The following is a 24,332-nucleotide window of genomic DNA, read 5'->3' as shown; positions in this document are numbered from 1 at the left end:
TTGTCATGTTTTCATTGGTCCAAATATGTGTTGCCCTAATCATTTATTTTCCATATAACTCTTCCCTATATATATATATATATATATATATATATATATATATATATATATATATATATATATATATATATATATATATATATATATATAGACACACACATATTAATGTACAGATGGAATCACATATTTCTATAGAATCTGAATTGTTGAAAAAATATCAAAACAAATGTTTTTCTACGAATGTGCATATGGTGCACATTTTAGTTATATGCAAAAAAAAATAGAATATTAAGTATAGGTAGGGAGTAAAAATGATGAATGTATATACTTTTAGTTATGTTTTTGATTTGAGATAAACTTTAAAAAATGTTTTTCCAAATGACGTGCATATGATGCACATGTTTTATATATATATATATATATATATATATATATATATATATATATATATATATATATATATATATTTGTGAATATTAATATTAAAAGATGTTAAATTATGATGAATTTATATATTTTTATTATTATTTTTCGATATAAGATAAGCTCTAAAACAATACTTGAAAAAGTTAGTGATCCTAATAATCCAACCCCTCTCTCTTTTATATATATATATATATATATATATATATATATATATATATATATATATATATATATATATATATATATATATATATATATATATATATATATATATATATATAGGGAAGGGTTATATGGAAAATGAAGGATTAGGGCAACACATGCTTGAACCAATGAAAACATGACAACACATTACTTTAGGGTAACTACATAAATAACTTCCACAATACATTACTTGTGAATAAAGAAATGGACACGTGTCGTTTGATTATTGGTTCCAGCGTATGTTGCCCTAGTTATTTGTTTTCCATAGAACTCATTCCTATATATATATATATATATATATATATATATATATATATATATATATATATATATATAGGTGGGTTCAATTGAGAAAATAAAAAAGGTTGAGAATAGGGGGAATCATTCTCAGCCACTCATTTAATCTAAGCATAAAAGACACGGTGGCAAACTTGTAAATATCGTAATAACCTTCAATCTCAAATACATAACTATAGAGAATTCGATAACTGTGCGTTCATCATCAAAATTTTTCCTTCAACCTTCAATAATCATCCAGATTTCTTCAACTGAACTGAAATTTCTTCGTTGTTCTTGAAATTGGAATCGGAGTTCTGGACTCGCAGTCACAGTCGACATTGAGGGACTTAGAATCGGTAATCACAGGTTCCCAATCGGATTTTCAGAAATCAAAATCAAATTGAGAAATCGATCAGAGATAGGATGTCACATTTGAAGTCGAAATCGGAAGTATATGATGATTTGGAATTGATAATTTGATGTTTTTAACATTTTTAAAATAGTTAACTTGTTTGCACTCCAACTGTTTGATGAAATGCATAAACTAAATTACCACGTTATATTCACATATGAATATGTTTTCTCACCTGAATCAGTATATGATTATTAAAAACACAAAACAAATATGCAAGTCTGTATGTTATTCATATGTGAATAACATATAAAAATTATATATATTTGTCAAAATACCTTCAATATTCATAAGTGAATATACCTTGTAATATTCATATGTGAATATACTGTGTAATATTCATAAGTGAATATATCATCTAACATTCACAAATGAATATACTCTGTAATATTCACATGTGATATACCATGTAATACTATGTAATATTCACATATGAAATATTATTTAATACTCATAAGTGAATATATCATATAATATTCACAAGTGAATATACTATGTTAATATTCACAAGTGAATTCATCGTCCAATATTAAAATATGAATATACTATGTTTATTATATCCTATATTAATATATGAATGATACTTAAATTGTAAAAAAAAAATCATACTTTTTATTCATAAGTGAATAACGAATGTACTGTAATAAAACCTGACGCATTGCTATTCATTAAAGAATAACGATAGCCGAAAAAATAAAAAAAATAAATTTTTTATTTTATTTTAAAACTATATCAATATGGATGTCTATTTGTAGAGAATAAAAAATCATGAATTTTGGTATATTTAAAATCATTTTTTTGATAAAAATAGCTTATAAAAATTAAAAAAAAACGAAAAAAACTATGTTTTTGTATATATTAAGGTAATGATTAGCATAGTTTAAGCAAATATGTTATGTTGGAAAACACATGTGCATTCGTTTCCCATTTCCGCCGGTACGTTGGACGTTTTTGCGGCAAAAATAAATGATTGGCTGAGAATGATTCCCAATTCTTAACCTTTTTTCCTATATATATATATATATAATGATCCTAAAAAAGTTAGTGATCCTAATGATCCAATCCTTTTCTTTCTCTCTCTCTCTCTCTCTCTCTCTCTCTCTCTCTATATATATATATATATATATATATATATATATATATATATATATATATATATATATATATATATATATATATCATTTTGAAATGAATAATTACGGGTGCTACCATTTCTATTATTTTATGCTCAAAACATTACAATTGTCTAATATTCTATTAGAAGTTAATAGGTTTTTCTGTGGAATTTTAATTTATTTAAAATGAATCAAATTTATGTGGAAAGTAGTATCTTAAAATTTTTAAATACACAAATTACAATATTTATTTAAACAAAGTCATTGAAGGTAAGCAATCTAAAAGAATCCGTACAACACAAGAAGCAAACATGATACTCTTCAAATGTGAGTTACAAAGCATCATTGGAAAACCACATCATAATCATCTTTAAACATTATTTTGGTTTATAATATGTAGCTGTGTGACGTCCTCCCTTTAACAATAGAAATACAACACAAGAAGCAAACATGATAGTCTTCAAATGTGGGTTACAAAGCGTCATTGGAAAACCACTTCATAAGCATCTTTAAACATTCTTTTGGTTTATAATCTGTAGCTGTGTGACCTCCTCCCTTTAACAATAGAAATTTATACACCATCATCATGATCATAAAATAAAATGGTTCTTTTGTCTCTTAAAAATAGCAGACGTTCATTTGTTTTCGTAATGTTTATGAGTATGTCATCTACATTAAGAAGATATTGAAATGTGAAGTTAACACTTATTGCTATATTCAAAAAAATAGTCAACCTCTTTAAAAATCCATATATTACCTTTTTCACGAGACAATAGCAAAATGTGGTGGATAATTTATAATGGAAGGAAGATTTCACACCTTTACTGTAGCAAATGTTAAGTTGTAGTCATTATGTGAATATTTCATAGTGTAGCTGCAAGAGAATAAGATAATAAATATTTAAAACATTAGTAACTAATTATATAATTTAATGTGATGAAAATAAATATTCTCTATCCTAATGAAAACACAACTAACCCGGCTACTTGTTCGTCAACAAACCAGGGTCCCCAATCATTCTTGAGTAACAAATTTAGTGATTTAATCCAGTTTAATGTACTCAAATAGGAAACAATCATATCTTGATCTCCACTGAATGATTATAAATAAAAAATCAATAATGTAAAGGATATTTTTTTGATTTGAAGTTTTATAAATACCATGTGCATGCATGAATAATATCGATCAATAGTGGCTATAGTTACATACATAAATATTAACTAAATCCAGATACGTGACAAAGACTTATAAAAAATAAGAAAGATAATGAATAAAGGTAATAACCTATATACAAGAGCTCGACAGTTTTTATTAGCAAGGTGTCGATGATAGGCAACAGTACTCCATATATTGTGTGTGTATGATATTGGTTCTTGGTTATAAAAAAATTGCAGGCTTCCATTGCATAGCACCCACTCAGTTTCATTGAATACCTGGTGTTTATGAGGGCATGGGATTATTATCCTAGATAGTTAGGATGAACATGAACATAGCTGACTATGAATCGAGCTACAAACCTCACGGATGTGAAGTGCCTCTCGCACGTCTCTTCTATTAGCCCAGACATATGGGTACATATGTATGTCATCCTGTGACAAATATATATATATATATATATATATATATATATATATATATATATATATATATATATATATATATATATATATATATATATAAAAGAAAACTCTTAAAACTCCTCTTAATATAAAACATATAGATTTCTCTTTTTAGAATATATAAAATAATGATAAGTTTAATGTACTTAATATTTTTGGAAATAATAAATCTCTAAAGTTACAAAAAAATAAAAATAATTCATTTAACAAAAATGAACTTGATTATCAATAAATAATAATGATTATTAAAAATAATATAAATATAACAAGAAGTGGCTTTTATCTACATGGATAGCATTTGAAAGCCATTTCTTATTTTTGTATTTTAAATTTCTATGATACATGGAGAAAACTTCATTGAAGATTGTGTTCTTCATGTTATTCGTCTCAATTTCTGATACTTTTAATCTCTAGTAAATTTAAATTGTCATATTAAATATCTTAAACAATAAAATTCTATAAAACGACGATGTGTTTTTGTTTATGTCAAATCTATAGTTTTTTTTTTAACAAATTAGTGTATTTTAAAAAGATATTTACCAAAATGGTGTGGTTTTGAAAATATTTACCATTTAGGTTAAATTTTATACCAAGTCAAAATTACAAGGTAAAATAAGAAAAGAAAATTAATTGACTTATCCGTAATTACATTTTCGTTTTGTTTATATTTGGATAACTTTTTTTGTATACATCTAGGTAATGAACTTGATGAAAGTGTTCGCATATGAACATTATGACCGGATGTAACTTGCTACAGCAGGTCATAATGGTCATATGTGAACACTTCCAAAAAGTTTGTTACCTACATGTGTATAAAAAAAAGTTACTCAGATGTGAACAAAACGAAAAGATAATTACCTTAATAAGTTAATTTCCCTAATTGTTGTGATATTAGACTTAGTTAGGGGGTGGTGGTGAAACGGTTAAATAGGCCAGTAGCCTATAGGCTCGCTTGTTGACAAAATGGCATGTAGCATGTAAGTACACACAAGCTCGTGTTGATGAAATGACATGTAGGTCGTAAGTACATGTATTATTGGCTGATCGTGAGCCATTATATGTATGCATGTATATGTATTGTGGTATATGACATTTTGTGGAACTCACTAAGCTTCATATTTACCTAGTTGAATATAAATCTTTTTCTGGTACTTCATTGATACATGAGAAGGGAAATGTTCGACTGTACACACACATTTGAAACATGTTTCCGCATAATGTAATTAAACTCTGATATATTTCAATAAATAAAAATGAAAATTTTGGGTTGAAAAATAGGAACGTCACATTTAAGAACTAATATTTATAATTACTAATAGTGTAGTAGTTATTGAAGTTTTTTAATTCTTATAGTTAATAATAATGCATTAGTTATTTTTAACAACAAATATTTGTGAATATTTTTGGAGACTCCATTGTAAATATGGTGGCTCGAGTGATGATTTGGCTTGTGAGAGAAGGGTTATTCTCGGTGATTTGGCTTCCTTGGAAAAGTCTCGATCTCTTGACTCAACCCAAAAAACTTGATTTAAATGGGCTATCGAGGGGGACGAGAACTCAGCTTTTTTTCATGCCACGTTGAAGCAGCAAAGACGTTAGAGACTTATTAGAGGCATATCTATTGACGGGGAGTGGGTTGCAGATCCCCCTCTTGTTAAAAAAAAAGCCTTTTATGATTTTTATGCTTCTAAATTCCAAGCGTTTAAGGGAGTTCTGATGGGTCGTAAGAGTGATAGATTCAGATCTCTTGATCCGAAAACAGCTAATTCACTTGAGTCAGTGTTTTCTACTGAAGAAATCAAGAGGGCGGTCTGAATTGCGGGTTGGATCGGGCGCCGAGTCCAGATGGATTCTCTTTCCGGTTTCTCAGACGTTTTTGGGTGATGATGTGGTGGCTTTTGTGTAGGAATTTAGTGTCAATCCTAGGTTGTGCATTGGGTGTAATTCTTCTTTTATTACATTGATTCCTAAAATTGACAATCCTATTCGTATCAACGATTATCACCCTATTAGTCTCATTGGCTTGTAGTTTAAGATTATTGCTAAATTTTTGGCTAATAGGTTAGCTCTGGTCTTGCATGATGTTATTGAGTTGGAGCAATCTACTTTTCTCAAATCCAGGAAAATTCTTGATGGTCCTCTTCTTGTGAATGAAATGGTTCGGTGGTTCAACACAAGAAGAAGAAATTGATGATTTTTAAAGTCGACTTTGAAAAAGCGTACGATTCAGTCAGTTGGGATTATATTGATAGGATTATGTTGTTTCTTGGTTATGGGGAAAAATGGAGGGCTTGGATTAGGGGGATGTTTTCTAATGCTCGTTCCTCAATGTTTTCGAATGGTTGCCCTACGGATGAATTTCAATTGTTTAGAGGGTTGAGACAAGGTGACCCATTGTCGCCTTTTCTCTTCATTATTGCTATGGAGGGTCTTCATATTGCTATGGAGGATGCAGTGTCGGAAGGTGTGTTTAGGGGGGCACAACTTGAGTCACGTGATTTAGCTATCTCTCATTTGTTTTATGCAGATGATGCTATTTTTCTTAGAGAATGGAATGAGAATAATGTTTGAAATTTGATTCGGGTGTTGAGATGTTTTTATTTAGTCTCAGGTCTAAATCTCAAACTTTCTAAGTCTAGTCTATATGGTGTGGGGGTTAGTAGGTCTGAAATTACAAACCTCGCTTCTTTTACAGGCTGCTCGACTGGTTCTTTTCCATTTGTTTATCTTGGTGTTCCGGTTGGTGAATCTATGGTGCGTGTTAAAGGTTGGCAAATAATTATAGACCGCTACAAAAAAAGATTGGGATCTTGGAAAGCTAGATTGTTGTCTATTAGAGGTCCTTTAACTCTTCTTAAGTCAGTTCTGGGTAGCCTTGGTATTTATTACTTATCTATTTTTTGGCCTCTTGTTGCTGTCTTGTAGGCTTTAGAGAATATGAGGGCTCGGTTTTTTTGGGGAATGGAAGAGGGTAAAAAACGTATTCAGTGGGTTAAGTGGAATTTGGCGTTAAACTCTTTTGACCAGGGTGGTCTCGGTATTGGAAGTTTAGATGCTTTTAACCTGGGTCTTTTATATAAATGGAAATGGAGATTCTTTAATGAGTCTGACGCCTTATGGGTGAAAGTTATGAAGTTTTTTATGGTGAAGGGGGAGGTTTTTCTGGGGGCTCGAGAATACAAAGTGGTGGTGGTGTTTGGCAAAAAATAGTTGGGTCTATTAACCATCTTCACGAGAGTGGTTTACTGCCCTCGAATGCCATGGCTAGAGTGACTGGGAATATAGCTACTATTCGCTTTTGGCACGATGTTTGGTGCTTGGATGTTCCTATGATGGTGCAATTCAGAAGATTGTTTGCGCTTGCTTTTAATCAAAACTCTTTAGTTAGTGATTATTGGTCTCCAACGGGTTGGGTTTTTGCTTGGCGTCGTGACATTAGAGGAGGGGTTGAACAGGAGCAACTTACGACTTTGATGTCTTTGTTGGATGGCTATCATCTTGGCATGGAGTTAGACAAATGGGTTTGGAATCTTGATATTTTAGGGTGCTTTTCGGTTAAATCGACTAGAAATTGGATCGATGATTCGAGACTTCCGTCGGGTTCCATGCCTATTAGATGGAATTGTCCAGTTCCTATTAAAATGAATGTTTTTATTTGGCGTTTAATGATGGATAGGCTTCATGTGAGGTCGAAGTTGGTGGAGAGAGGGGTGGATCTTGACTCGGTTTTGTGCCCTTTGTGTCACGATGCTACTGAAGACGTGTTGCACTTGTTTATTCAGTGCACCATTGCAAATCAGATTTGGAGGCGGGTTAGTCTTTGGCTTGATTTGGATATCCCTATTTTTTCTCTATGAGAGACATGATGGACTGGATCGATACGAGGCCGAATGTTAGGCAACAATGGGCGATTGTTGACTCGGTTTTTTCTGTGGTCATTTGGGTGCTTTGGACGTTCCGTAACGGTATTTTGTTTAGTAGTAATAAGCCTAGAAAGGATAGAATTTTTGATTTCATTGTTGATATTTCGTTTCGTTGGTTTTCGTCCCGTAACTCTAAGGCTAGGATTAATTGGAGTATGTGGCTTCAAAATCCTACCCAGTCTTAATGGTCTTTATTTCTAGTGTCTTGCTAGTTTTCTTTTAATTTTATTGGTTGATGTCGTTCAAGAAAAACATAGATTACAAGATGTTTATATATAGTTTAGTTTGTTCAAAGTGTTATTGATTGGAATTGGTGCAATTTTTAAGACGTCAATTAATTTATTTGCTTTAATAAATTCTAAAAAGTTCTTTGTTTAGGAAATGTAGTCTTGGCATTTTGAACACTGGTATTTTCTTATCTAATGGCATTGTTTTATGGGTTTAGGGCTCAGGCGTGCTTTTAGGGCATTCTCTCTTCAATTTGTGTAAATTAATCATGGCTAAATGAATAGAAAGAATGCAAGTAATATTACTTTGTGCTAGACCTTGCGCTATCAATCTTGATAGTATATATTAACTATAAAGCATTTTACTCTTTTGATGTTTGTAGATATGATTACTGCACCAAATTTTGATGACCAAAAACAGTTCCAAGTCTGTAATACAATGATATTGTTCTTGGCATAAATGTTCACGGTCCAAAGCAAGTAACATGATTTTTTTTTAATTTCTCTTAAAACATTTGTATATGAAAACTATAAATTGTGATAGATTCATGATTCATGTGAGTGTATAACGACTCATTATAAAAACATGATAGGAAATTGGTTATCAGTTTTTTAAACTAGAGATTAAGATAAAATTTTCTATTTTTTTATTTTTTTTATTTTTTTTAACACCTACTCCTAAACTACTCTTTAAAGCCATATATGTCAACGATGTGACTTGAACCCTCAACCTTAAGCAGGGAAGCAACACCGAATACCGCTGGTCTAAAAACCCTTTTATATTATTAATTAAAAAAAATTATTGCCTTTTTTTATTTGTATCTTAGTTTGTCATCTTGTTATTATTTAAATTTACTTTTCTTATGTTTGGTTAACAAGTTTTTTAATTGGCATTTTTGGAATAATATTAAAACACGTAAAAATTAATCAAAAAATAGTTTGTATTTTATAGTAATTTACCGTCCAGATTAATTTCCAAGCTAACCCCATAACCAAAAGTGCTTGAAATGGTTGAGGATAGTCAATGACACCAACTTTGGATTTGACCGGATCATTGTATATGGTATGTCTCGTAAAATCCTTATGCTTTAGAGTTTTTCTTTTAGTGTGAATCACAACTTTAGTAAATTATATATATATATATATATATATATATATATATATATATATATATATATATATATATATATATATATATATATAAATCCATCAATGAAACTCTCTTTGTTTTCTTATAGAGATTTTATATTTTTTTTATCATTACAAATGATAAATAGTAAAAACGTTATGAAAGCCGGTGCAACATCTTTGTTTTTATTTTTATGGTAGTTGTAATATAATTGTAGGTTAATTTTGAATGTAATTTACATACATTTTTGGTGAAATATAACGGCATCGTGACACATCAATATCAAAGAAGATATACCCTAAAGCATGAGACATCATACTAAAATAGCTGAGAGACACACAAAAATGTTATAGATTAATTAATGATTTTTATATAATGTTTAAACTAAAAATGTGTTACCAATTAAGTTTTCGTTGTGGAATTGTGCAAATAAGAGAGACAAGATATGCCGTGACAATCAATTTTATTCGGGGGAAAATAATGTTGTCGGAAATAGCATTGGACTTTACTCCTTTACCATTATAAATTTATAATCTACTTTAGTTTTTATATTACAATGTAATTTAATTTTTTACCCATAATAGCGTCACACTTTTATTTCCTTGCTAATAATATAAAAGTATTTGGTTCTTTACTGATAATTTTAACCCAAAATAGAAAGCCACCCGGGTATAACATTTGACTTTAAATTTTTAAATACCCAAATTACCCTTCATGGACCGTGCTAAGCACGGGCCTTAGAAATTTTCTAGTATATATATATATATATATATATATATATATATATATATATATATATATATATATATATATATATATATATATATATATATATATATATATATATATATAACCATCCAAACTATGAATTTCGATTCATATATATCCAAGCTAATCATGATCTTTTAATTATACTATTGGTAACATCCTGTTTCGAAGTTGATTCTTATTTCATGGTTGTGGATAGTAAATGGATCGAGTAAAGACATTGGGCTTCAAATGAATGGGGTTTAGACCTTATTGGATGTTGATATTAATGATTATGTAATCTAAGCCCATGGTTTCTGTTTCCCAGCCAAAGGGCAAAATGCAAAAAGTTAATTGTTGTACGTATTGCATGGATTATGGTTTTTAGATCGACAAGTATAAAGCCAAAATTAACTAGATAGAATGGTAGATATAAAGATCGCTGAAAGCAGAGTTAAAACGAAGAACTCATGGTTGTTTGAAGTCGAGATGGATTTGGGTGAAAAGTCGTGGCCATGGTGTGGCAATCAGTTAGACCCAAACCCATGACTTTTAGGGTTTTCAACATATTTAAGCTTAATGTTCTGCATTTTTTTGGCATTTTATCAGCCTCCGTCATCTCTAAAACCCCTTGGTAGAAACCATAGCCTCCATCGTCAAGATTTGAGCTTATCCTTTCTCCTCTCGCATATTTTCAATGCTTTTCATGTTATTTTTGTTGGATTAGGTGTGTAAGCCCATAACTGTGATTGGTATGTACTTGATTTGATAGTAGCAAAGTCCTTTTGGGTTGCCTTCACTCTAGCAATTTGACAGGATGATTTTGGAGAGAGAGGATGATAAATGATTTATTAATGTATTATATGAATAATATATTAATTAGAAATCATGTTGTTTAATTAGTATTTAATTAGAAATTAATTTGGAATTAATTTCCGGATTAAAGGAACTAATTAAAGAACGGGGGCTGTTTTGCAAAATCATTGATAGTTGTGAAACTGGGCTATTGGACTCCTTAGTTAGAAATGGACGAAAACTATAAGGATGCTCTATGTGTATGCCTAGCGTACTCTGGTCTTGACCTGACTTGGATGGTTGAGCCAGTACGTGCAACGTACCAGGGAGTACACCCAGTGTACTGGCCAGCTAACCCAGCATACGCATGCAGATAGAAAAAATGATAGTTCGGCCTTGATTTGTTGGGCCCTAAGCCCACCTATGGAAGAAGACCTATGGGCCAAGGGTTACGATGGATGATATTTGGGCCTTAGAATTTATTTGTTGGGCTTGGGCACTTTTGGGTTGTTTGAAATTGGGCCTTGGGAGGAAGAGGCCCAATAAGGAAAGGATTAGGGAATCTTTTTCCTTAAGACATGAATTAGGGTTAGAGTCATAATATGTTAGCTAATTAGAAATTTAAGTTGTGCGATAAGGGGAAGAGTTCATTAGTCATTCAACGAGTATATTATTGCACCCACAGTTTAAGGTGAGTCTCCTTTCGTAGAATTCTTGGGTCGAAGGCACCAAGGCCGACCTACTAGTTATGATATGGAATGATGGTTGTATTTGTGATAATTATCGGTTGTGCATGTATTATTTGATAATTCTGGGAATTATGTGTAATAATATATAGTAGCGATAGGGGTGAAATAGACCCAATATCCTGTTGAAATAGATCAAAAGGGAAGGTCGAGCACCCAAATATGCTCGAAATTATTCAATTGAAATAAGACCAAAGGGGAGGTCTAGCACCCAGATATACTCGGCAGTATCTGGTTGAAATAGACCGAAGGGGGTTGGCCAGCACCCGGATATACCTGGCAGCATGTTTATTTGGTATGTGGTATGGTGGGGGAACTCACTAAACTCTATGCTTACAATTTCAGTTTGTGTTTCAGGTACTTCTAGCTCGAAAGGAAAAGGGCTGACATGATCGCATCACATCACACTATGATTTTCTATAGTAGATATTTTGGGACTTATGCTCTGATAATACTTTTCTATGTCCAGTTTTGTTAAAATACTATAATCACCGTATGTTCACATTGCTTTTGAAACTGATGATGTTTTGGGATATGGATTTAGTAACTTTTAAAAAATGAAAATTTTAGGTTGTATTTTTCGGGATGTTACAAGTTGGTATCTGAGCCTTGGTTTGAAGGATTCAGACGTACTCTTAGGTGTATCGAAACTCAAATCAATGGTTTGATAGGTTTTTTTATAAGAAAACTTCTTTTTACTAAATGTTTTAATAAAGGGAAATGAGTGTGATGCGTGCAATCAACCGAGCTCAAGTAAATTTTCCCCAAGATATTTATACATGTTATCTGCTATGAATTGATTTATGAATATGTGAAATGCATGCTAGTTAGGGGTAGGGATCTGCTCAAATTTTGCATGATAGAGTGCTAGGATAGATACCTTAAATTCCTACTATATGAGCATGTAGACTTGCATGCGAGTGCTGATCTTTCAGTGATAGGATGGCCTGATTAGGGTATGTTTGTTTCTTGTTACCCAAGCCTGAATGTTGCTTGCTTTGTGCTTCTAGGAGTTCTAAATAACTTTAGTTAACTAGTGAGCGAATACACCAAGTTACATGTGATGCAAACCAAATATTTTTAGAAGGATAGGGTTGGCTCTACTGCACAACACTTGTTTGAGTCCAATCGTTGTAGAGTAAGACCTCTCATTCGAAGAATTATCTGGTTTTAGTAATATGTAACAAGTATTCATGAGCTAGTTGGAGGAAATTCGTGGAAGTCCTTTTGCTAGCTGAGGGCAGTGAGTGGGGAGAGTATTGTCCTAGAGAATTTTTAGGAAAATATTAGTGTCAGAAGCCTTATTTGATTTCAATTGTATGTTTGGGTAGAAAGTGGACTGGAAGATTCAAAGCAATCCTCGAGGAAAGTATGGATATATGTGGAAGGTAGTATGGGCCTATACTGCTGAAAGTAGAGGATCCGTACTAGATTCGGGGAGAGCCGCGAGGAAACCAGGGGGCTTGTAGAATGTGAAATTTCGCGATTTGTATTCATGATCCTGGTCGTTGTATGGTTTGTTTCAAAATGGTGATGACACGTCAGGGAGAAGGAGGTTCGGGATCTGGGTCTGGTTCGTGTACAGGTTTTGATCCGATTGATGATGGTCTGCGGGAGTTCATTGCATCCAAGATTACTAGAGGCATCCTTGACGCGACCTCGGTGATTTTCGGGTCGATCATGGAGGGCATTATTGAGCCAATGGAGGATCGCCTTTGGGCTTTCAGGAGTGATATGACACCTATCCAGTCTAGTACCCGCACGCTCTCCTTCAAGGATTTACGGGGATGTGGAGCACTAAACTTCTTCGGGGTGAAGGACCCCATTGCAGCTAGATGGTGGATAGCAGATATCGAGTCTGCTCAAATGACCAGTTTCTACCCTGAGGGGTCGAAGGTCAGATTTGTTGCGGGTTGTTTGAGGGAGCGGGCTAGGGACTAGTGGGAGGAGGTTAGTTATGCTTTGGGAGGTCCAGCCATTGAGGCCATGACTTGGTCAGATTTTGTGAGCAGGTTCCGAGCAAAGTTCACATTAGCAATAAAGATACATCAGCTGGCCAGGGAGTTTTTGGAGGACTGTGGTGGAGATTACCGCCAAGTTCAGGGAGAGGGCATTGTTAGTTCCCCATTATGCAGCTGATGAGGAGATGAGGAAAACCCAATATCACGACATCTTGAGAGCAGACATCTAGGAGTTTGTTAGTTATTTAGTGTGCCCGACTCTGGATGAGATGATTGCCATGGAACGAGAGTGAGAGATTGATATGGAGCACATTGGCAAGAGGAAGGCAGAGCCTGGTCAGACGGTTGGGGTTTCAACGAAGAAACCCAAGGGATTCGACTCGAGGTCGAAGGGCCAGCAAGGCCGGAGCCGGTGAGGGAAATTTTGTTGGTCATATGGCGGAGTTTGTAGAGCGGGCGGCTCAGGCTGCTACAAGTGCGGCACGACCGGGCACTTTAGCAAGGATTGTAATTCCCCTACTCCTACCATTCAGACATCAAAATTTCATTGAAATCAGAGGGGCCACAAGAAGGCCCACTATCCGAGTCTAGCATCGGGAGCACCAGTGATGGCGCTAGCTCCAAAGACCCTGTGGATCACAGATAGCCGTCAGGGCAAGACAGATGCTCCAGTGGTAAGGAGCGGAGCCTTTTAGTTGATCGACGAGGAGGCACGTTTCACACCAGATGTGGTGACGGGTATGTTTCTTTCCCTCAACTCTTATTTTATGTCAATTTCGATACTCATATTTTATGTGTTTTGTTTTAGGATCATTCCATGTGAACGATATTCCTGTTTTGGTGTTGTTCGACTCAGGGGCCACTCGATATTTCATATCTCTTGCACTCAGCAAGAAGTTTTCCTAATTTATGAGCATGTTAGACTACCCGTTAGAGGTTGAGATTTTAGATGAGAGATCCGTTCGAGCATTGAGGGTCCATCGGGATTGTGTTTTGAGGATGTGTGGCGAGTGTTACTATATTGACTTGGCTCCCATCCCTCTACGCAGTAACAAGGTCATAGTAAGGATGGATTCGTTGAGCCCCAATGGGCAAGTGATTGATTGTGAGCACTAGCTAGTGCGTGTGCAGACCCCAAGTGGGGGAGAGTTGGTGGTCCAGGGAGAGGGAGCTTAACGCAACCCTGTTTTATGTTCAGCTGCTAGGGCCAAACGCTATCTCCGTCAGGGTTGCTCTGGGTTTGTCGCTTACGTTATGGATACTCGGGAGCAGGATAGAGAAATGGTTGATGGGGTGCCAGTTATTCGAGAATACCCGGACGTGTTTCCGGAGGATTTACCCGAAGTATCTCCGGAGAGGCAGGTGGAGTACTGGATCTATCTAGTTCATGGTGCAGCCCCAATAGCCAAGGCACCATATCGATTTGCCCCACCAGAGATGCATGAGTTGTCTACACAGTTGTAGAAGCTGTTAGACAAGGGATTTATCCAGCCAAGTAGCTCACCTTGGGGTGCACTGATCATGTTTGTGAAGATGAAAGATGGGCCAAACGCTATCTTCGTCAGGGTTGCTCTGGATTTGTCGCTTACGTTATGGATACTCGGGAGCAGGATAGAGAAACGGTTGATGGGTTGCTAGTTATTCGAGAATACCCGGACGTGTTTCCGGAGGATTTACCCGAAGTGTCTCTGGAGAGGCAGGTGGAGTACCGGATCTATCTAGTTCCTGGTGCAGCCCCAATAGCCAAGGCACCATATCGATTTGCCCCACCATAAATGCATGAGTTGTCTACACAGCTGCAGAAGCTGTTAGAAAAGGGATTTATCCAGCCAAGTAGCTCACCTTGGGGTGCACTGATCATGTTTGTGAAGAAGAAAGATGGGTCGCACCAGATGTGTATTGACTACCGGGAGTTGAACAAGCTAACGGTGAAGAACTGTATCCACTCCCAAGAATCGATGATTTATTTGACCAGCTTCTGGGGTCGTCTTGGTTTTCTATGACTGATCTGCGCTCGGGATACCACCAGATGAGGGTTAGGGAGGATGATGTGCAGAAGACAGCCTTTCGAACTTGTTAGGGTGATTACAAGTTCATGGTGATGCCTTTTGGGCCCACCAATGCCCCAGCCGCGTTCATGGACCTTATGAACCATGTGTGCAGGCCAATGTTGGATCGGTCGGTGATAGTACTTATTGATAATATGTTGGTCTATTCCAAGACCTAGGAGCAACCTGAGGAGGAGGTGTTGGATACCCTAAGGAGTGAGAGTCTTTATGCGAAGTTCTCCAAGTGCAAGTTCTAGTTGCGCGAGGTGCAGTTTCTGGGGAACCTTGTCAACCAGGACGGTATTCTGGTCGATCCGGCCAAAGTGGAGGTCGTGATGAGATGGGAGGTTCCGAGGTCTCCATTTGAGATTCAGAGCTTCCTAGGGTTTGTTGGATACTATTGGAGATATATTTAGGATTTCTCCAAGATAGTAGTACCCCTGACCCAATTAACAAAGAAGACTGCCATTTTCCAATGAGAGCCTGAGCAGCAGGCAACATTTGAGACATTGAGGCAGAAGTTGTGTGAGGCGCCAATTTTGACACTACCAAAGGGTGTCGATTATTTTTTTAGTTTGTTGTGACGTGTTTATTTCGGGCTTAGGTGCGGTCTTGATGCAGAGGGGGAATGTCATCACTTACGCCTCGAGGCAGCTGAAGCCTCACGAGGCGAACTACCCGACACACGATTTAGAGTTGGGGCAGTGGTTTTTGCCCTCAAGATTTGGCGATACTACCTCTATGGGTTCTGTTGTACTATTTACACGGATCACAAGAGTCTGAGGTATTTGATGGATTAACCAAATCTAAACATGAGGAAGTGTCGGTGGTTGGATGTGGTGAAGGATTATCATTGAGAGATCCTTTACCACCACCTAGGGAAGGACAATGTAGTGGCTGATTCTCTTAGTATAAGGCAGTCACGGCTCCGATCAAGGATATCTATCTAAGGATAATAGTGGTGACTCCGCTTCTAGAGCGGATTCGGGAGGCACAGTTGGAGGCTATTAAGGGGGAGCACTGAAAAAGTGAATGCATCGTGGGTCAGATTGCCCCCTTCAAGTATGATAGCCGATGTTTATTGAAACTCCATCAAAGAGTGTGGGTCCTGTACTAAGGTGGCATGCGCCAAATCCTGATAGAGGAAGCGTACAAATCCAGATTTCTAATCTATCCCGGGGCGACAGAGATGTTTAGAGATATTCGTCTGGATTAATGGTGGCCCTGCATGATGTGGGATGTAGCCTGGTATGTCGAGAGGTTCTTAAGTTGCAGGAAGGTCAAGGCCGAGCACCAGAGGCCTCAAGGAAAGATGCAGCTGTTAGACATCCAACTGTGGAAACGGGAGGAGATTACCAAGGACTTCATTACGAAGTTGCGACTGACGACGCAAGGAGTCGATGTGATATGGGTCATCATGGATCAATTCGCAAAGAGCTCCCATTTCATTCCAATCTAGGAGAGTATTTCTGCTGAGAAGTTGGTAGATATCTACATCAGAGAGGTCATGGCTCGGCATGGAGTGCCGGTGTCTGTGATTTCCGATAGGGACGTGCGGTTTACTTCCATATTCTAGAAGAAATTTCATGAAGAGCTAGGTACTCTTCTACACTTCAGCACAACCTTTCACACGCCGACAGATGGTCAGAGCAAGAGGACCATCCAGACATTGGAGGATATGTTGCGAACGTGTGTTCGGGATTTTGGTGGTATTTGGGATACATACCTCCCATTGGCCGAGTTTTCATATAACAATAGCTACCATGCCAGCATCGACGGGTCTCCCTTTGAGATCCTTTATGGGAGGAATTGCAGAACCCTGATATGTTGGGATGAGGTCGGTCAGCAAGTCATGGGGAGCACCGAGGTGCAACTCAATAAGACCGAGTTGATCCAACAGGTCCGGGGTAGATTCCAAACGGCTCAGAGTCGGGAAAAGAGCTATGCTGAAAGACGCCGATCGAACCTAGGGTTCCAATTCATGGATATGGTCCTCCTGAAGGTGTCACCATGGAAAGGTGTTATTCGCTTTAGGAAGCGGGGAAAGTTGGGCCCCATGTATATCGGACCTTCCAGGATTATAGCCCAGGTGGGCAACGTAGCGTACCGACTAGATCTTCCGGAGGAGCTCAGGCAGATCCACAACACTTTTCATACCTCGCAGCAATGGAAGTGTTTAGTTGATGATTTCGCGGTGATTACTTTGGAGGACATTCAAGTGGATGACCTCCTGAACTACATTGAGAGGCCAATATCAATTTTCGACAGGAAGATGAAGGATCTAAGGAACAAAAGCGTCGAGTTGGTGAAGGTGTAGTGGCAGCACTGTAAGGGCTCGCAATGGACGTGGGAGCCAGAGGACGAGATGAGGGAACATTACCCAGAGCTATTTCTAGTAGCAGCGGCAGACTTTGAGGATGAAGTCTAATTCAAGTGGGGGAGATTTGTAATGCCCAAGTTGTCAGGTATTTCCTTTTGCTGCTTATTGAAAAAAATGTGTTTTTTGGGAAAGGGTCATACGCTGGGCATACCTAGTGTACGCACGGCGTACACAAGTGACGCGAGAGGAAATACCTACATAGGTTGGGCGTACCCATGTGTACACTTGGCGTAGTTTGGCCAGAAGCAAACCATAAATTTTAGGGTTTGCACCCTATTTAAAGAACTTATGTCCCTCATAACCCTCATTCACTCAGCCTCTATCACCCTTAGAGTGTTAGAACCAAACATCAAACCTCTTGTATTCATTTTGAGCTTACCTTGTGCATTTTTTTGTGTTATTTTGGTGGTGTTGATGAAGAACGTGTTTTGAGAGGAAGCAAGGATGTGAACAGAGCTTGAAGATCCAGAAGTTTCGCAACATTTCTGACCTAATTGAGGTATAAAGCTAAAACCTTGACCATTTCATGCTTAGATATAGTTTTGGGGTGTTTTATGTTATATTTTAGTCCCATATTCGAGGTTCTTTGAGTTAAAGGAGTTTCAGTCCATATGATTTGTCCTTTTAGGCTCCTGGAAGTGTTAAGAGCCATAAAAATCGGACCTTGATGGTTTAGCATCAACCATGCAAGTGTTAGGTACAAACTAAGTGTGTTTATGGACTGAATCTACGTCTTAATCCCCATCCATGCACGCAAAAGCATAAAGTTTATAACTTTATGGCTTAGGACATTCTTAGGACCTGGATCTATGTTTTGGATGTTAGTACTTAATGGATTAAGTCACAAGAGGGTTATTGGGTTGGCTGGCCAGTATGTTGTGCGTACTGGGTCAACCACCCGAGTCAGGTTAATACCAACGTACGTTGGGAATACATGCAGAGTACGTCGTGTGTACGCATGTAGAGAGCAAAAATGATAGTTAGGCCTTGATTTGTTGGGCCCCAAGCCCACCTATGGTTGAAGACCTATGGGCCTAGGGTTATGATGGATGGTATTTGGGCCTTAGAATTTATTTTATGGGCTTGGGCACTTTTGGGTTGTTCGAAATTGGGCCTTGGGAGGAAGAGGCCTAATAAGGAAAGGATTATGGAATCTTTGCCTTAAGAAATGAATTAGCATTGGACTCATAATATGATAGCTAATTAGAAAATAATGTTGTGGGATAAAGGAGGAGTTCACGAGTCATTCTCCGAGTACGTTATTGCATCCACAGTTTGAGGTGAGTCGCCTTTCGTAGAATTCATGGTCGAAGGCACCAAGGCCGACCCACTAGTTATGATATGGCATGATGGTTGTCTTTGTGATAATTATGGTTGTGCATGTATTATTTGATAATTCTGTGAATTATGTGTGATAATATATAGTAGCGGTAGGGGTGAAATAGACCTGATATCCGGTTGAAATAGACTGAAGGTGTAGGTCGACCACCCAGTTATGCTCGACATTATCAGGTTGAAATAAGACCGAAGGGGCAGGTCAAGCACACAAATATGCTCGACAGTATCCGATTGAAATAGACCGAAGGGGGTAGGCCATCACCCGGATATGCTTGGAAGTATGTTTATTTGGTATGTGGTATGGTAGGTGAACGCACTAAGCTTTGTGCTTACAGTTTCAGTTTATGTTTCAGGTACTTCTAGCTTGAAAGGAAAAGGGTTGGCATGATCGCATCACATCACACTATGATTTTCCGTAGTAGAGATTTTGGGACTATGCTCTAATAATACTTTTCTATGTCTGGTTTTGATAGAATACTATAATCACTGTATGTTCACGTTGATTTTGAAATTGATGATGTTTTGGGATATGGATTTAGTAACTTTAAAAAAAATGAAGATTTTGGGTTGTATTTTTGGGGATGTTATAAAGACACTACATTTCTAGACCATTGTGAGTATAAAGTTTCAGTCTTGCTGTCTAGTTCTTTAGATCTTGTCTCTTGGGGTTTTTTTTGGCATGTTTGGTTCATTTTATGGGTCATCTTGGAGTTGAGTGGACTCCAACATCTTTTGATCAGTTTGGAATTTTTTTGAACCTCATGGACTAGGAAAGTAATGATCATTTGCCTTCCCTTTTAGCCATGCAAGTTATCTTGGTCCTTTAGGTCATTTTGGTGTATTACATCTTGGAAGATTGTGACATTATTATTGATAAAGTTGGAAACTTTATCCATCTAGATATCTTATTCATCCGGATCTAAAAGTTAGAGACTTGGACTTAATGGATTAAGTTGAGAAAAATGCAATTTGGTTCCCTTTGAGACTTAAAGTTTAGATCTTGGTGGTTTGGAGCTTCCTAATGGATAAATTTAGAAACTATATCCATTAAGACCTTAGAAAGGATCAGATCTGAGCCTTGGAGCTCTTGAAATCAAAAGAAAATGGATTAAGCTCGTTTGAGCTGTCCAGACCAGTCCCCACGGCGTGGCCTTAGGTTACCATAACATGGCGACTAAGGAATTAGCGAATGTTTTGGCATTTTATGCCGACTACGTGGCTAAGGAAGGCCATGATATGGAGGGCTGCTGATTGGCAATTTTAACATTGATTTTGATTGTTGACTTTTTGGTCAAACTTGAGTACAATTGAACATTTGGCTAAGGGGTTGGTTTCGGTTTGGCTTTAGGAATCTAGGGTTGGCTGTATTTATGTTGAGGTAGCTGTTGGGCTTCTGTTGAGTAGTTCATGTGAGTCTCTTCACTGTACTCGTGGGTCGAAGGCACCAATTTCGGCTCACTGGATTATGTTTTATATGATGGGCGGGGCCTGTGATGTGAGTTAAAGCGAGGCCCATTACACTCATTAGGTCGGGCCTGTTATGCTAGTTAGGACGATGCCAGTTGTACTCATTAGGCAGGGCCTATTATGCAAGTTAAGGCGAGGCCCGTTATACTCATTGGGTGGGGCCCGTTGCTTGTATGGTATGTGGTATTTTGAGGAAGTCACTAAGCTTTGTGCTTACGTTTAATGTTTTTCATGTACTACTAGTTTGAAAAGGAAAGGCCCGACTTGATCGCACTACATCCCTTTGAGATTTATTCTGAATTGACTATTTATGATTATACTCTGATGTTTTCAGAATACTTTTATTATGATCGTCTTTTCGGATAATGATTGAATGATTTTAAATTATTCGAAATGAAACTTTTACTTGAAAATTTTGGGACGTTACACTATTCTTTCTAAGCTTACCTATCCTCCTAAACCGATTGAATTTGTATTGTTTTTCTTCATTGTTTTTATAAACCTAAAGCATTGAAAACGATGATTAGTTACTACACCTTACAATTTTTAATTGGAGAGTAATAGAATAGCAATAAAAGGAAACATATAGATCATTTAATTCATGTCTTTACAAATGCAATTTTTGAGTTTTCCATTAAAGGTTAAAATATTTTGAATCATATTAATTAAAAAAATAGTGATTTACTCTTCCTACAATCTTTGATGGAATCTTGAAACAAAAAGAATTATATAATTAATTATATCCATTCTATATTTAACTCAGTTCATTTGTAGTCTATTAGAACACACTCCAAAGAAAATTGTAACATCCGGATCATCGAGGTATCAAATTTTAAGTAAATATAAGTTTTTGGGTGGGTCACGACGTGAGGGAAACACCGTCACATCATGACATGGCCACAAAATTTGGGGTGGGGGATCCTTTCTATATTTAACTCGGGTTATTTGTAGTCTATTAGAACAAACTCCGAAGAAAATTGTAAAATCCGGATCCTCAAGGTATCAAATTTTAGGTAAATATGATTTTTGGGGTGGTTCACGACGTGAGGGAAGCACCATCACGTCGTGACATGGCCGCAAAAGTCGGGGGGTCTCATTTAAGTGTCACATCATGACACTATGATGGTCACAATGTGACAACTGATTTGAGGTAAAACTCTAATTTTTGGGATTGGTCCCTATTTAAAGGAAGTGAGGGGTTAGGGTTTCTTTCACCCTCAGCCTCCATCACCTCCAAAACCTGTTGAAGAAACCCTAATCCTGTCCTCCATTGTTGGGCTAGATCTGGAATGGAAGGATTCCATAAATTTAGCAACTTTATGGATCCTTGAAACCTTTAGAGTGTTATATGGCCTAGATCTGGAGTTTGCTAGTGTATTGAATCCATACATGAAACCTTTAGTGTTATTTCTCAATTTTAACCTAGTTTGAGCCTTAGACTCACAATGTGCATGCATGGCTAAAAAGCATCAAACTTTAGGAGGTAATGGACGTTAGAGAGCATTCTAGAAGGATTGGATGGGTGGCTAAATCGATTGACAGTTGAATCAATTAAGCTGAGAAAACCCAATTTCACGATGTGACATTCTCTTTCTCACGACGTGACGATTGGGGATTTCCCCGGTTAATTTGGACAGATTTTGTTACGACGCGATGACTTATATATCACGAAGCGACGATATTTTGGATTGAGACTGAGTTGAATCGTGACCGAGTTGGGAATCAGGCTGAGTGCATTTCTCAAGACTTACCCATGAGATGGTCATGACGTGAGGGTCAGACAATGGAAATGTTGACTGTTGACTTGTTGACCTGTATTGACTTTTGGTCAAATTGCCAATTCTAGAGTATAGACTAAGGTTGGACCTTGTTTGATTCGATAGGTGTGTTGTAGCACCGACTGCGTGGCATTGAGTTGTGTTTTATTTGACCTCGTGAGAAAGGTAAGTCTTTTCATTATAATATGTAGGATGCTAGTTGTCTTTGTGACTCTTGCGTTTATATGTTGGGTTGGGCCCATTTTTATGTTGGTCTAGGCCCATTTATATGTTGGGCTGAGCCCGTTTTTATGTTGGGCTAGGCTCGTTTGTATGCTGGATAGGGCCCAATACGAGGGCAAGACCCAATATGTATGGTATGGGGTATTTTGGGGAACTCACTAAGCTTTGTACTTATAATTTTGTGGTTTAACATTTTTAGGTACATCTAGTTCTAAGGGAACAACTCGACTTGACTACACAACATCCCCTTATGATTTTCTGCATTGAGGACTTTTGTTTTACTCTAATGATTGTGTTACATTTTGCTATGATTGATTTTGGAACATACATTGTGTGGATTTGATGGTTCGAAAAATGAAAATTTGTATAAGGATTTTTGGAAAGTTACAAAAATGAAATTAGAATCCTTTGCTTAGATCTATCTCATTTTAAAAGGTTCTATACTTAAAATTAGGTACATAACAATCATATATTCACTTATATATATATATATATATATATATATATATATATATATATATATATATATATATATATATATATATATATATATATATATATATATAGGTTCAGGTTCATTTGAGACCATTCTAATTTTGTGAGACCGTGAGACCAAATCTAAAAATAATTTTAAAATGCAAAATAAATGGAAAAATCCAAAAATTCTTTTTTTTTTAAATATTATTTTCGGAACTTGAATTAACTAAAAAAAATAAAAAAAACTAAAAAAAAAATTAAATGAAAATAAAAAAAAATCCCGTTTTTTTTTTTTTTTTTTTTTGAAAAATACGTGAAATATTTTAATAGAATATTACACTAACATATTCTATAAAATAATTTTAAAATGCAAAATAAATGGAAAAATCTAAAAATTCTGTTTTTTAAATAATATTTTCGGAAGTTGAATTAATTAAAAAAAATAAAAACATAAAAAAAATCCCATTTTTTTTGAAAAATACGTGAAATATTCTAGTAGAATACTACACTGTACATATTCTAATAAATAATTTTAAAATGCAAAATAAATGGAAAAATCCAAAAATTCTTTTTTTAAATATTATTTTCGGAATTTGAAATAACTAAAAAAGATGCGTCTTACGGTCTCACAAAATTAGGTCGTCTCACATGAACCTAACCCTATATATATATATATATATATATATATATATATATATATATATATATATATATATATATATATATATACACACACACACACACACACACACACACACGTTAAAGGAAAGCTTTCATGTCCACGTCGATAGCTTCCTCTATCCACCAATACAGATGATCGGGGTGGCCGCTTTTAACGTATATGACTTCCCTTTGTTATGGTTCCTTTAACCTGTCGTCGTCTTTACCTCACGAGAATGAAAAAAGCAATTGTCATCCTTATCTCAGGCTGACGCACGCAAAAGACTTCAAAATGAGGTTTGCTTCCTTTGAAGGCATTAATTTAGGGAAAATACCGTAAATAGTCAAAAAATGGGGGGTATTTTCAAAAAATAGACAT

The 24,332-nt window shown here is 36.1% G+C and overlaps 1 protein-coding gene across 5 annotated transcripts in view; it reads right to left on the bottom strand.

Moving 5' to 3' along the window:
* Positions 1–2,650: 2,650 nt before the first annotated feature.
* LOC111919902 (serine carboxypeptidase-like 17) overlaps positions 2,651–24,332 on the bottom strand; it is a 41,030-nt gene continuing 19,348 nt past the window's right edge. Inside the window, exons 10-14 of one of the 5 annotated variants that reach the window (XR_006192587.2) lie at positions 3,954–4,025; positions 3,721–3,869; positions 3,415–3,528; positions 3,194–3,310; positions 2,651–3,105 (exon numbers count right to left, since the gene is read on the bottom strand). Coding sequence is in view for 2 of the 5 variants with exons in the window: in XM_023915457.3 (XP_023771225.2) it covers positions 2,908–2,991; positions 3,256–3,310; positions 3,415–3,528; positions 3,721–3,869; positions 3,954–4,025 (474 nt within the window). In the remaining 3 variants the exon portion in view is untranslated. The remainder of the gene's footprint in view (positions 3,106–3,193; positions 3,311–3,414; positions 3,529–3,720; positions 3,870–3,953; positions 4,026–24,332) is intronic. The other 4 variants (XR_008232377.1, XM_052771468.1, XM_023915457.3 and 1 more) reach the window with 4 other exon arrangements.

This window comes from Lactuca sativa, chromosome 5, assembly GCF_002870075.4.
Source record: "Lactuca sativa cultivar Salinas chromosome 5, Lsat_Salinas_v11, whole genome shotgun sequence".
NCBI lineage: Eukaryota > Viridiplantae > Streptophyta > Magnoliopsida > Asterales > Asteraceae > Lactuca > Lactuca sativa.
This window is presented reverse-complemented; position numbering and strand designations above follow the sequence as displayed.